Source organism: Corvus cornix, chromosome 2 (assembly GCF_000738735.6).
Source record: "Corvus cornix cornix isolate S_Up_H32 chromosome 2, ASM73873v5, whole genome shotgun sequence".
NCBI lineage: Eukaryota > Metazoa > Chordata > Aves > Passeriformes > Corvidae > Corvus > Corvus cornix.
This window is the reverse complement of record NC_046333.1, coordinates 59423373-59437135: the sequence shown is the minus strand read 5'-3', so window position 1 is coordinate 59437135 and position 13763 is coordinate 59423373. Positions and strand designations below refer to the sequence as shown.

The window sequence follows — 13763 nt, the reverse complement described above, 5'->3', positions numbered from 1 at the left end:
TCTGCATAGTTCACAGACAATCATTGTGCAATGTGTAACATTTGTTTCTGCTTCTACTGAAGGCATCATGCCAAGATGTTGCAATTTGTAGTTGTCTTTGACACCACAAGGATGGGCAGCACTTGAAGCATGGCAAAGTTAAAAGGAAAGGTAGTTAACTACTGGAAAGGACTGGACCCTCATACCTGGTTTTGCACCAACATGTTAACATGTTCTATTACTTCTTCTGGACAAACACGTTGAGGTTCTGAGAACTGAGCCTGACAGGAAATCCTGGTACTGCCAGTACAGTTGTATAATGAAAAACTGATCTTCACATGCATTTAGCAACCATATCTATTAGTTTGCAATTAAAACACATCAAGTGATAACTAACTTCTGTGTCAGTGACAGTTTGCTCCCTTGAGCGCTAATTTCAACAATAATTTTGTCACAGTCATTAAAAAAACAACCTATGTTTTGACCACATCTTAAAATTGAAAACAGAAATCTAGACAGAACAAATTGTTCATAGCATTAAAAATACATTTCTCATTTCTCTTAAGTGGAGAAATATGGATTTGATTGATAGACTACCAGATGGATAAGGAATTGGCTGGGTGTCTGCATCCAAAGAGTTACAGTCAGTGGCTTAGAAGCCAAATGGAAACCAGTAACAAGTGGCGTTTCTCTAGGGTCTATATTGAGACCAGTATTCTTAACATCTACGTCAGTCACATAGACAGTGGGATTGGGTGCACCCTCAGCAAGTCTACAGATGACACTCAGCTGAATGGTGTGTTTGACTCACTTGAGGGAAACAATGGCAACCAGAGGGCCTCTGACAGGCTTGAGGAGTAAGCCCGTATCAGCCACATGAAGTCCAACAAGGCCAAGCACCAGGTCGTGCCCCTGGATCATGGAAATTCACCGTATCAATATGGACTAGGGGATGAATGGATTGAGAGCAGCCCTGCAGAGAAGGAGTTTGGGGTGCTCATGAATGAAAAGCTGGACATGACCCAGTCACATGCACTCGCAGCCCAGAAAGCCAAATATGTCCTGGGCTGCATTCAAAGCAGTGTGGCCAGCAGGGCAAGGGAGGGGATTCTGACCCTCAAAACCCTGCTCTAGTGAGACCCACTTGGAGTTCTGCATTCAGCTCTGGGGTCCCCAGTACAAGAAAGCCATAGATCAAGTCCAGAGGAGGAAAGAAAAATCATCAGAGGGCTGGAACATCCCTCTTGTGAAGAATGGCTCAGAGAGCTGGGGTTGCTCAGCCTGGAGAGGAGAAGGCTCTGGGGAGACCTTGTCATGGCTTTTCAATAAATAAAAAGGACTTCTAAGAAATTTGGAGAAGCCTTTTTACCAGGGCTTGTAGTGACAGGACAAGGGACAACAGTTTAAAAATGAAAGAGGGTAGATTTAGATTGGATACAATGAAGACATTTCTTACAATGTTGATGGTGAGGCCCTGGAACAGGTTGTCCCGAGAAACTGTTGATCCTCATCATTGAAGTGTTCAAGGTAAGGTTGATGGGACTTTGAGCAACCTAGTCTAATCCATGATAACCTATACCATGGCAGAGAGGTTGGACTAGATGATTTTTTAAATGCTCCTTCCAACCCAAACTATTCTCTAATTCTCTGATTCTATGAATTTAGAGAGTACAACATATAGCTTATAGCATAGAATATTTTATCATTCAGCTGATGTAACATATTCAAAATATTTTCTCATCTACTTAATAGATGAATTAGTGGACTATTTCATGTGTGTACACAGGCTGAGAAGGTAATAAAGAGGACTTTCTCAATGCAGAATGTAAATATATTCAAGTACAAATTTAAGAATTTTCTCATAGGAGAAGTTTGGAAACTCCTTCCAAAAACATTGAAGGAGATTGAAACTGAGACCATTTGTGAGTCATTTTGTTTATTAGTTCTTTTTCTTCTCATATTGTAGGATATACTGAAGATTCAATGGCTTTAGTGAAATAGGCAAAACTGCTGACTAATACACACTACAAAAAGAGTGCAAAAAGGATGCAATCTTGGTATCTACATCTTCAGTTTACAAACTACGTTGCATTTTTCTGCATTCCAATATTCATTCTTTGTTGCCTGCACTACTTAATTGTATATTTTATGTTACTCTTAACTTATGGCAATATTTAATCACGATAAAATAAATATTATCTGTCCTATACTTGCAGCTGAATCATTCAATATAACTATTTCAATTTACTAACTACCAGAATTGAACAAATATAAATCTTTAAGATGGAACATGCCATATTAGTGTCACTGTTGCAATAATATGCTTTTTTAAAAACATGATGGATAATATTAACCTACCTGTCAGGTATGTTTGTTCATGTAATTCTGTGATGCTTAATAACTCTGCCCTCTGCTGTTGACAGCTTTTTCTTGCCTGATGCCATTTCAAAGCTGTCTCAGAGTTTATCTGGTACTGGACATTTGTAAAAGGATCTGTGTTCCAGAAATCATTAGCAGTAACTGTAGAGAGAAAAGAAAATGCTGTAACTCATCATGAAACCAGATAAAATATAGAAAAAAAAATTGCATAGCAAAAGCAACAAAATGCCTGAACACTGCTATAGACAAATGGCTTGAAAGGAATCCTGAGGTTCTCTAATGTAATAGTAGATCCAGGGCAGCAGACAGGGAATGAAACAAGGTCACCGTTTTCTCTGGTACAACAAATCTTCTGTTTAAGGTAAACAATGAGTGGATAAAAACATGCCAAAATAGTTGATTTGTGAATGTGGAGAAAAAGACTAAAAACTTCCAGGGTGATGCTAGCTAAGGTGTATATCAAGTTGACCTTTTTTCTGAGATAAACCCCAAATTTTCTTACTAATTTGGGTTACTATGTAAAGTGGCTATGTATTACCTTACTGTGGTGGTGGTAATCAGACCCAAGTGCTGAATGAAAAGCTGACATCATCACCATCCAGATCACACTTCCCTGCAATTCCTGATTTCTTAAGCATGTGTCTGACATAGCATGACTTTCTCCTCCACCACACAGCCTGACTGAACTCCCTAAATACCTGAACTTGGCAGTTTTAGGCAATGTTGGTGAAAGCATCATCCAAAAGGACCCAACACTAGAAGTTACCCCAGAAGGTACCACACTCTTTACACTGCTGCAGTCTCTTCTGGCTCATCTCAATTGTATCTCCACCAACAAGCAACAGAAAACAGTGTGATCTTGATCTGCCAAAAATGGAACCTACATGACGTCCCAACACTGAGCTAAATATCACATAAAGGGAATAAAGTTGCGTGACAAAAGCAGAACACAGCAGAAATCGCTGCATGTCTGCCAGCAATGAGAAAACAACTGAAATTCCTGAAGCCTTTATCAGCTTGTCAAGTTGTCATCTCGGAAAAAATTGAGAGAAAGAGGTTTCTTTTGAATTCAGAGCGCTCAGAAAACCTCAGTGTGCAAACAGAGGGAAACAGTACAATAAGCAAAACTCAAGACAAAGCATGGTACCTGTAAAATATCAGGAGGTCACTTAACAGTTCCACTTTTTCCTGTATTAAATCTGATTATCTGTAGGTAATAGGAAGTGTTTCTTTTCAAATTATCTTTATTTTTTTAAAGAAATCAAATATAACCTACTGTAAAATAATGACATTTCAATAAAAATGGGGACTTTCATCGGATTATCTTTATCCACAAATCAATTTCTGTCAAAAATATTTTGTAACTGTCAGAATCAAAACTTCTTTGCTATACTATGTTCTAAAAGACCATAAATCCCTGTGCACAAGGCTGGGGTAAAATGAATATTGCAAAAGTAGTAAAATCTATAATTCAATAAAGAAAATTGGCTCTGACTTGATAGTAAGTGGTTTATAAATCTCATGCAGTTATTGCAAAGAAGAGGTAAAAAGTCTTGGGCATTCGTCCAACCTTCCACCTCAGTTCCCCAGTCTCATAATTTATAGCTGAATTCCATATGGTGCTCGCCGGTGGAATTTTGGCCTTTCATAAAAATAAAACTCATTTCTAAATCTCAGAAAATCTGCTTTTACAACACTTGAGTTTTAAGAGATCACATGTCTTTTCAGAGCAGGATCTTGGAAAATCTATATGCTGTTGTTTAAAGCTTAGTTCCCCAGGGAAAGAAAAAGATGAATCACTTTTCTGGAATAATATATTTTAGTATCTAAGCTAAATTCATGTTCAATCACAACTGTCCTTAGTACAGAAGTAGAAAATTAATAAAAATCTGAACTCCATCCCTACACAGATGAATTCACCATGCATTTATTCTCTGCAGTTTTTGTTTCTGTTCTAGTCACCTGCATTTTTATGCATGGCTTAGAAGGCTTTCTGAATCCTTCGTTAAAACTATGGCTCTTTCATCTGTCAAGAAAGAGGCCTCCATGGACTTCTTCCCACTGGAATAGAGCTATAGGTACACACTGAGTCACCCTCCTGATGGTCGTACACTGTGCAACCTGTTTGCTTCCCCAGCACCTTCTCTGAAGTGCAGCACACAGTTCAAAAAGTCATGGTGTAACCTATAAAGAAGCAGAATTTTCTAGGCTACTAAAAATTGTTTGTTGTAGCAGCAGCACTTCTTAGCTCCTTTCCTAAAGGAGATTTAAGCTTAAGATTTAACCTCAGATTTAAGCTTCTGCTGTTACTGTGTCAGCATCTCTTTCTAAATCACCAAATAAAGGGTCATAATCACAATTATGGCGCCACCACTGATAAAATTTCTCCACCTCTGTTGATTATAATAACTGTTCCAAGTATGGTTTCATGCCCTCTTCATTTTGGAGAACACTTGAGGTGGATTTGGTCACAATGAAAAGGGACTGGGTCAGCCACAGCCATTTCACTGAAGGTCCTGGCCCCCGTATGAGCAGCTTTAATAGTTTGCATCACATATTTTCATGCTGGCATTCTTGGTCCCCCAGACAGTTTAAGAAACAGCAAACACTTTATTCTTAGTAAGTAAACTTTTACACACACAGACTTAAACATTCTATTTTTAAAGGTGTTGCTGAAGTTTATTAACTTATCACTCTCTCATATCTCACTCTTTTTTTTTCATAGGGATGACTAAAACTTCTTCCACCATGGAAAATATATGACCCAAACTTGAATATTTTATAGCCAGTACTGAAGAATCAGGAAGGAAACATGCAGGCAATCAGCATAAAGCAGCTTTTTCCAAACACAATCACTGCCATCTGAATGGATTTCCTTGAATTATGCCGAAGAATTAAACAAAATTTTAATGATGCCTCCTATTTTTTGTACTCAAATACTACTAGGCAGAGAGCATTCTTAAGTCAACTTTGCTTGTGCTTTATTAATGGGATTGACATTCCCAACATGTTTTTATTGTCTTGAAAATGATACTGGCATAGGAGAAAAAAAAGTGCTGTTTTTATTCGTCTGAAATACTGAATGCAACATTCATGAAAATCAGGCAAGGACATCAGTATTTTGTCATCAAACCAGTTAAGATCAACCCAAACACTTTTCTTAACATCAAAGGAAAGGCATATTTTTCTCCTTAGCTCTGATTGCAGCCAGCTGGAGCTTTACACAAAAACACAATAATAAAGAAGAAGGGAGGAAGAAGTGCTACCCTTCTCAGCATGACAGAAGAAGCAGCTTGCAGACCAAATGTTAAGTACGTATTTTACAGAGGCCCAGAGTAAATTCATTCAAATTTAGAAGAATTCAAATACATGCAGGCATAAATGACTCCCATTTACTTAACGTAAGATCAACATTTCTAAATAAAGCTCTGCATATTCATAATACTGCATTTTAAACTCCAAGTATACTCAAACCAGGAAATTTAGAATACAAATGCTTCTAACTGAGTTAAAAGACAGAACTAAAATACAGTACACAGATTTGGGAAACACTGGGATGTAGTAAAGAGTTTATGAAAGCTCTTTTGTGTCTAGAAGGCAACTCATTCTCCAAAGTAACTTTAATGTTCAATTAAACTGTATTCTAGCTTCCAGGTTTCTATTTTTTGGCCTTCTGCATGTACTATTTATGCTAATGTAACATCTTTGCATTGAATTTACCTTCTCTTTAAGTAAATGGTGTAGGTAGAGATTCCGGCACATGATTAACGTACTTTCACCCAGAAATAACTGGGCAATGTTTTTTATGCTGGGTGCTATATTTGGATATTTAGGTAGCTCTTAAGTGGAAAGCCAGCTAAACAGAGACAGAAACTGAACCATTTCAAACTGTAAAGCATGTTATGGACATATTTTCAGGCAGCTGAGTAACAGCACAGCAGAATCATGAACGGAAAAAGCTTACATTTTGTTGGGCAAAATCCATACTTCTTGTCGACATCATAGTCGGAAGTGGTTCCACACCAGAACCATCCATCTGACCTGCCAGCATCTGTGCAGTCAGCATACCATTTACCACCAAACTTAAAAGGAAATACACAAGGGGCTCCATTGTCATTTCCTTTCACTGTGTAGGTATCTAAGGAGACACAACAATTCAAAAATGTACAAACATTAATAAGCATGGGATATATAAGGGTTCATCTTTATGATCCTATTACAAAAGCAACTGTAGCAACTGTACTAGAAATGGGACATTGATCATCTTACTCTAGGTCTAAGCTAATATCCCTGTTCACAATGAGACAAATTTTTGTTGCTAAGGGAGACAAGTGACCACAACTGACTGAGCCAAAATAAGTACATTCCTGTGCTAAATTTCCCATGCATAACAATCAAAAGTACAAAATCCACACAATTAAGCAATTTTTTAAAGCACAAAAAACTGTTGAGTGTTCCATCAATAACTCAGTCAACTGCTGATCATTTTAGACGTGGAAGAACATGTACACGTAAACTTGAAAGATATATACCATGGAGTGACTCCAATATATTATGCCCAAATAAATTTTATATTTGTATCTAAAGATAATTCTTGTTTTATCAGAAACCCGACTAAATGAAACTTAACAAAGTGGCTATGATGCCTTTTATTGGTCTTAAAATCAAGACTCAAACACGGTTAGAAGGGAAAAAGGGATTTTACCTTGGTATTTATTTTAAGGATCCTTAGGTGCACTACGTTCAGGTCGAATGCACCCCAAGGCACACCGCAATGCACACCCCCCAAAAGATCTGGTATAACATTATAGGTTTTATTAATTAGCATATCTATCAAAGATTCCCCAATGAGAGGCTCAAGTGAGCCCCCCTCCCCAAGGAACCTTCCCCTGGATGGTTCTATCTTAGTTTACAGAATGTGTTCTGGAGAGGACCTTGGGGTCTGGGGCACACTAACCCCTACCTACGAAGCTTCTAGAATGTTTAGTCTCTTAGCAGAACAAACAAGTCCAAGAATGTAGGCAGAAAGCACAAAGAATACAGAAAAGGCAAAAAATCATCATGGCATCAGCTAAAGCAGCTTTTTGTGTGTGCACATGTACTGTACATGCATTGACGGAAGGACATACGGGGGAATTGTACTTGAGAAGGACTTTTGGAGAGGTGACATGCTATGGTCACTGTCTCAGAGCTGCTAGAAAACAGAGGAGGAGGAAATAGCAGGACATTATTACATCTCCCTCCTGCCTTCTTTCACATAATTTGCTTTGCTAGGGTTCTTCTATTCTGGCTTCTGGCCAAGGACTAGTACTGTAATCAGCCAAGGTGTAAACCACAGAAACTGCACCCATACCTCCCTCTGTGACCATTTCTGTTTATCAAAGAATACTAAATGGGAAGTCAAATGTATTCCCAGATACCCATCATGAATATATATAGAGATGTATTATACACAACTTTTTCAAATTTAACTATTTAAAATATCTTATTTCTTTATCTAACATTTTAGCACCAACTCTGAGGCTCCCTTCAAACACCTAGGAAGACATATATTGGAAGTGAATATATCAAGAGCTAACTAATATCTTACAGATAGTTAATATTTGCACCCAAAGGAAAAAAAATATAACCAACAGACTATACATTTACACTACATCTTTCTGTACACACATAGTAAATAGTAAAAGCTATAATCAACTGTTGTGTAATAGTTATACACATGTTTTGAATAACCATAGAATTTTCTATTCTCTCCAAATGAATCACTACCATGCATGGTTAATCATCTATCAGCACTTTGACAAGTTTGACAAAAAACTAAATTAACCCCTCAAAAAACAAAAAGCACACACTCAATCGAGTATTGTTGATTTCACCTGAATTCACACCCACTGATCATTAATAAGATTAAGGAAATTCTCCTACACATAAAAATATTTTCATTAACTACACATAAAAATGAGTTTTAAATACAGAAGTGAATTTACAGAACTTTACCTTCATAGCCTCGAGAACACAGATCGTCTGTGGTTCCGTAGACTTTCCACCTACTCCATAAACCAGATCCCTTGTACAGCATAATATTCCTTTCCTGTTTGTTTCCATAGTTGAAAAACAAATCTTCCCCTTGGATTGCAAAGAGAGTCTCATTTCTGCATTCCCATCGCTGAAGTTCACTAGCCTTGTCACAAGGATACAGAGTGATCGGAACCCAGTCTTTCTTCGAAGGCACTCCCAAGCACAATTTGAATGCTATGCTCATAAGCTGGTGATCTGAGACCCACCTGAATTTTTGTGACTCATTTTCTTGAATGCAAGGAGCCATAGTCACTGAATTAGAACTTTGAGCCAGTACACAGCGTTTGTGATCTTCATTATATATTAAGAAGATGCTAGTATCTGTAAGAAAAATAACACTGGAATCATTTGGGTTGAAGTAATCTTACCTACTATCTAAATGAAATATGAATCTGGACCCTCCCCTTAAAATCTCATCATCTGTTCAGCAAAAGAAGATGTGGAGTACACCTGTTAAAGTGGCTCTACAATGCAACTAGTTCAGATGTGAGGACACTTCAACTATTTTGTGTCAGTGAAAGCATCTATACACAAAAGCCCAAGGCAGCAGAGGTGTAGATTAGTGTCTCCTTTAGGTTTAAAGCACAGGTTAAACTGAAGAGAGAAAACACACTCATGGTATTAATCCAAGCTGCACCCATGGGAGTTACTGAAAAGAGGGAGAACGGACACCGTAGAGAGCAGATCCTGACACTGAACTGTTCAGCAGCACTGGCTCCCGGGCATGGGGAGATGACAATAGTCACTAAGGGCTTCAGGCTCCATTTCCTTGCAGTGGGGAGCTCTGCTCTCAAAAGCCCTGTTAAAATCTTTAAAGTATTAACTGAGGGGAAGGATATGTTTTTAAGCTTTATACACAAGCTACTTGTAGAGCATATTTATTTTTCACTTCAGTCATCGGTGACTTTTTCTTACATCTCTTCAATATGAATGAAATACTAACAGCAGTGGGATTTGCCATCACAAGGTACGCCTCTTCATGACTTATGAAAATATACAAAGCTCTTCATAGCTTCCCAAGTTATTTTTCCCTCTTAGTAAACAGTGATTCTCAGCATGCATTTTTACGTATTCAAGGTTGATTTCAAAATTGTAGCCACTTGAAAAGTTTTTAGTGTTTTTACACTTGGATGTGCTATGAAGTGTAATGTTTCTGAGCTGATCTTGCTGAAAGACTGAAAATTCTCCTCTCTGATCCACCTGAGATGCATTTTAGCACAGTAACTTAATCATGTTCTTTCGTATAAGGTAACGGGATGCACAACATTTTAAAACTATATTTTAACTGGGCTATGAGCTAGGAAGGAGAAACATTAATTTATCTGACTCTGGGGATTGAAGCTAATTAAAACACTATTTATTTTAGTGTATTATTACCAAACTAAACAAATTCTATAAAGGAGAAATATTTAAGGGGAAAACAGGTTAACCACAGAAAAATTTCCCTTCTCTGCTGAGTCTCTAATGTGGAAATTATCATACTTTTCTGCAGAAGAACAACCTGGGAACAAATAACCTCTCTCTCAGAAAAAGAGCTGACCTAGACTTATCTCATCTATAGTTCAGCTTCCTTCTCTTGTCCTTTGGCTTCCAACTCACTGGGAAGTAATGTAAAACTGATGAGCACTGGAGGCAGAAATTGTTGTCTTTTGCCAATCTGTTTTACTCACAGACAATACAAGGAAATGTATAATTATCACTGCTGGTGACAACTTCTTTTTATTCTGCTTTTCTACTAGCATTTAGCACAATGTTATTGTAAACTGATATATGCAGTGCTTGCAACTCCTCTTTTCCTGAAATAGTGTTTAAAGCTTCTGGATAAAAGAGATGCCAGACAATTTCACATGTGTAGAAAACACTACCAGATTTTTCAAACTGCTAAAATTGTATTTGTGACCTAAAATAACATTGCTTATTTTCTGGTTCTTGTGGTGTTAAAGAGAAGATGCTATGCACATGAAAAAGGTATCCCTAAGATACTGGATTGCTGCATCCAGCAATGAAAGGGTGCAGAGTTCCGACTTCAGAAACAAAATTAAAAATCTGAACAAAGAGGTCTGGCCAGTGGGGATGGAGAGGGGGACAAAACTTAGGCTCTCTACTATTCTGACAGTGCCTTTTACAAAGCTTTAGAAGTGTGTACACCCAACACACCTGCTTATACAAGGGCCCCACTGCACATTCCCAGTGCAGGGTGTAGTACGTATGTAAGCAGCTAAAGGCCAACACAGCCAAGCAGGCATAGAAAAGAAGTCAACACCAAACCAGGAGAACAGGAGGTAGCAGGATGCTGGAGCAAGTGTGGCTGAGGCTGTGATTGCAGGATTTCATTTCCCTCAGTATTGCTCCTCTCTAGTCCATGGCCATCGAGCAGACTTGTAACTTAGTCCTGTATTGCTCCAGTTTACAGTTTTATTTGTTTGTTCTGCTTTCTTGGTCACCGAAAGGGGATTCCCATACAACAGTATCCATGTGAGTATTTAGATAGTCTAGGAGAAACAAGCCAGGTATTTGTGCAGCACTTCCTCTGCCCTGCCAACTCCTCTCTGTAAACACTTGATAACACTCTTGCCAACATGATGAGCCATATCTGTAAAATGGGCTGAGAATTACACGTATCACCATTAGCTGTGTTTCACTGTTCTGTAGCAACACTTGTTACAGAGCTCTGTAACAGGTGCTGCTCTTCACTACAGATGAACCGTGGGTGGAACACTTTAAGGTCCACCACAGTGTGCTCATGAGTACCACAGTGTTAGTACTTTGAATTAAGCCTATTTCTAACAGTAATTCATATTTTGAAAGTTACAGCTGGAAGGAAGTTCTTTAAAATGCATAAGAACATGCCAGGCTTGGGAAACAACTTCACCATTACCACAACCAGCCATTCAGGGAGATCCAGCATCTTTTCCCTCAAACGTCCCAAGTAGATCCCAGTAGAATTTTTCTCACAGGTTTTCATTTTTCTTTACCCGCCACTCTGTGACTATTTGCTTATCCATCTCTGGCCCCAAGTTGTATCTTAAGAATTGTGCCAAGCACTTCAGAATCTCACCAGACAGTGTCATTTCCACAGTAGAGATTTCCAGTGTGCCAAACTGGCTCCACAGTCTGCAGCACTTGCAAACCATTACAGATTATGTGAGTGTAAATAAAGAAGTAACCCGTGAAGCCAGTGAAGTGCTGCCAGTGTTAAACACTAACGGAGAGCACCAGAAGAGCACCCCAAAAGTCAGGAGCAAAAGAGGAGGGAGCAAGGAGGCAGCAAGCAGGTAGGATGACTGTCTTCTCTACAGACTCTTGCTTACCAGTCAGCCTAAACTTATTGTTGCTAATTACATAAATGAAGAAAGGTTACAAGGCAGTGTTGTGAAGTTTTGCATCAGTAGATCTTAATCTAGAGAGCAGAGGATGCTGAGAGGTTTTCAGGAAGGTCAGGTGAAAAACTTTCACTGAAAAACAGTTGTGAGCTGGAAATCATGGTAAGTCTCAGAGCAAGTGGGTACAAACTCCAGGTATCACCGAGCAACACAACTTCCCCATTTCCACACCTCTATCCATACCAGCACCTCAGCTACCTTGAAATCCCCCCATGAAAGCCATCTGCCAAAAGCAGGGCCCATCAAAGAGGAGGGCAGGCAGAGCCCCAGTACCAGGCACGTCCGCAAACCTCTGCGTGAGCAGGTCTCTGAGGGAAAGCTAGGTGATGGTATTAAATCAATCGGGGACCTAGCAGAGCAGTGGGGGAAACTGAGGCAGCGCCAGTGACAGCCCTGTTCGGCACCCACAGCGCCATGGGTACCCAAAAGTCCGCCCTGCCGGGCAGCTTTGCCCACCGGGCACCTCTGGATGCGGGAAGCCGCCTCCATCAGCGCGCCCGCCGCAGTGAGGGTTAAAATGGTCCTGGGCTTCACCTGCGCTCTTTCCCCACGCCCCCCGTAAGCCCCAGGTCAGACTCGGCTCTGTGCCTGCCGTGATCCCTCATTTTTCGGCTCGCCTCACCCCGCACAGCCCCTGCGGGCACTTACCCAGCAGCGGAAAAACCCGGGGGAGAAGCCCGAGGAGAAGCAGGAGCAGGGAGGGAGCCATGGCCGCGGCTCCGCCCGTGGCGCCCCGCGGCTCAGAGGAGAGGGCGTCCCGCCGGGCAGGTCCTCCGCACTTGTGAAGGGCTGGTGGATCAGGGGAAAACTCTGCGCTCCAAATGATAAGGAAATATCCTGTCACATGGGGCGTTTTGAAATAACAGGAATTCGCTGTTCAAACTTTGCTTTCCTAAGCTGATTTTTTTTCCCGTAGCGGAGGAAAGAGCCTCCTTCAGGCATGTGCAGGTGATAAAGCGGTGATAGCTGAGAGGAGCGCTGCTTTTTTTGTTGTTGCCGTTGTGCGTGGTGTTTGTTTTTTTCTTTTATCCCCCAAGCGACTCTGTCAGCGTTGCATCTGGGTCAGTGGTTTGTCTTCCAAGAAAATTAACCAAACCCGCTGCGAGGGAGGAGGACATCCCTCTCCTTTCCTTCTAGGATAAGGAAAGGCGAAGGATGAGGGGTAAGAAACCCAAGTCTCAGAGAAAACCCCTGCTCGAACGAGCAGGTTGCTCCCCAGAGCAAGGACTGCAGAAGGAGCAGAGACCTACTTTTGGGAACCCGGGATCTGGGTTGCGCCCCCGTCCCCATCACTCCTCCCCCAGGCGCGAGCAGGTCGCTCCGCCGGGAGCGGGGCGCGGCCGGGGCTCGGGGCTGCCAAGGAGGAGCCCGAGAGGACGAGGGAGCTTAATGCCCTAAGAGGCATTGCTGAGCTCCAATAAATGAACTTCAGCCGATTTGTTTGTTTGTATATTCTACTGACAGTGATAGCTCTATCTGCTATTAACAGGACTCAAATCTTGCTCGTGAATCAGTGTAAGACAGAACCTTGCCTGCTAGCTGGGTTTCACAAGATGAAGCACCTGCCTGGAATTAAATGGTCTTTCTGAAAAGGTGTTTTTAGAGTACAGTCTGCCTTCAGGTTATTACAGCTTCTTGCTATGCTGGATACAAGACCTTCCCCATGTGATTTTTGTGGAGAGCAGCATATTATTTCTTCGAGATCACTATCCATATACAGTCTGAAGAGTCCCAAATGGATTGAAAACATCAGTCTTACTGTTGTTTTACATAGAGAGGCCTTTAGAACATCTAGGACTTACTGGGTATTTTGATGGGGCATACATGAGGATCAGGGGGCACCTTATTGCTCTCTACAACACCCTGAAAGGAGGTCGTGGTGAGGTGGGGGTCAATCTCTTCTCCCAGGTGACAAGTGACAGGACAAGAGGAAGTGGTCTGAAG

At 40.6% G+C, this 13763-nt stretch overlaps 1 protein-coding gene across 1 annotated transcript in view; it reads right to left on the bottom strand.

Moving 5' to 3' along the window:
• The window catches only part of LOC104689211 (mannose receptor C-type 1), a 58671-nt gene extending 45641 nt beyond the window's left edge, over window positions 1–13030 (bottom strand). The window contains exons 1-4 of the mRNA XM_010399247.4: window positions 12468–13030; window positions 8356–8757; window positions 6323–6496; window positions 2338–2499 (exon numbers count right to left, since the gene is read on the bottom strand). Of these exons, the coding sequence (XP_010397549.3) occupies window positions 2338–2499; window positions 6323–6496; window positions 8356–8757; window positions 12468–12528 (799 nt within the window). The 5' untranslated portion in view covers window positions 12529–13030. The remainder of the gene's footprint in view (window positions 1–2337; window positions 2500–6322; window positions 6497–8355; window positions 8758–12467) is intronic.
• Window positions 13031–13763: the final 733 nt, after the last annotated feature.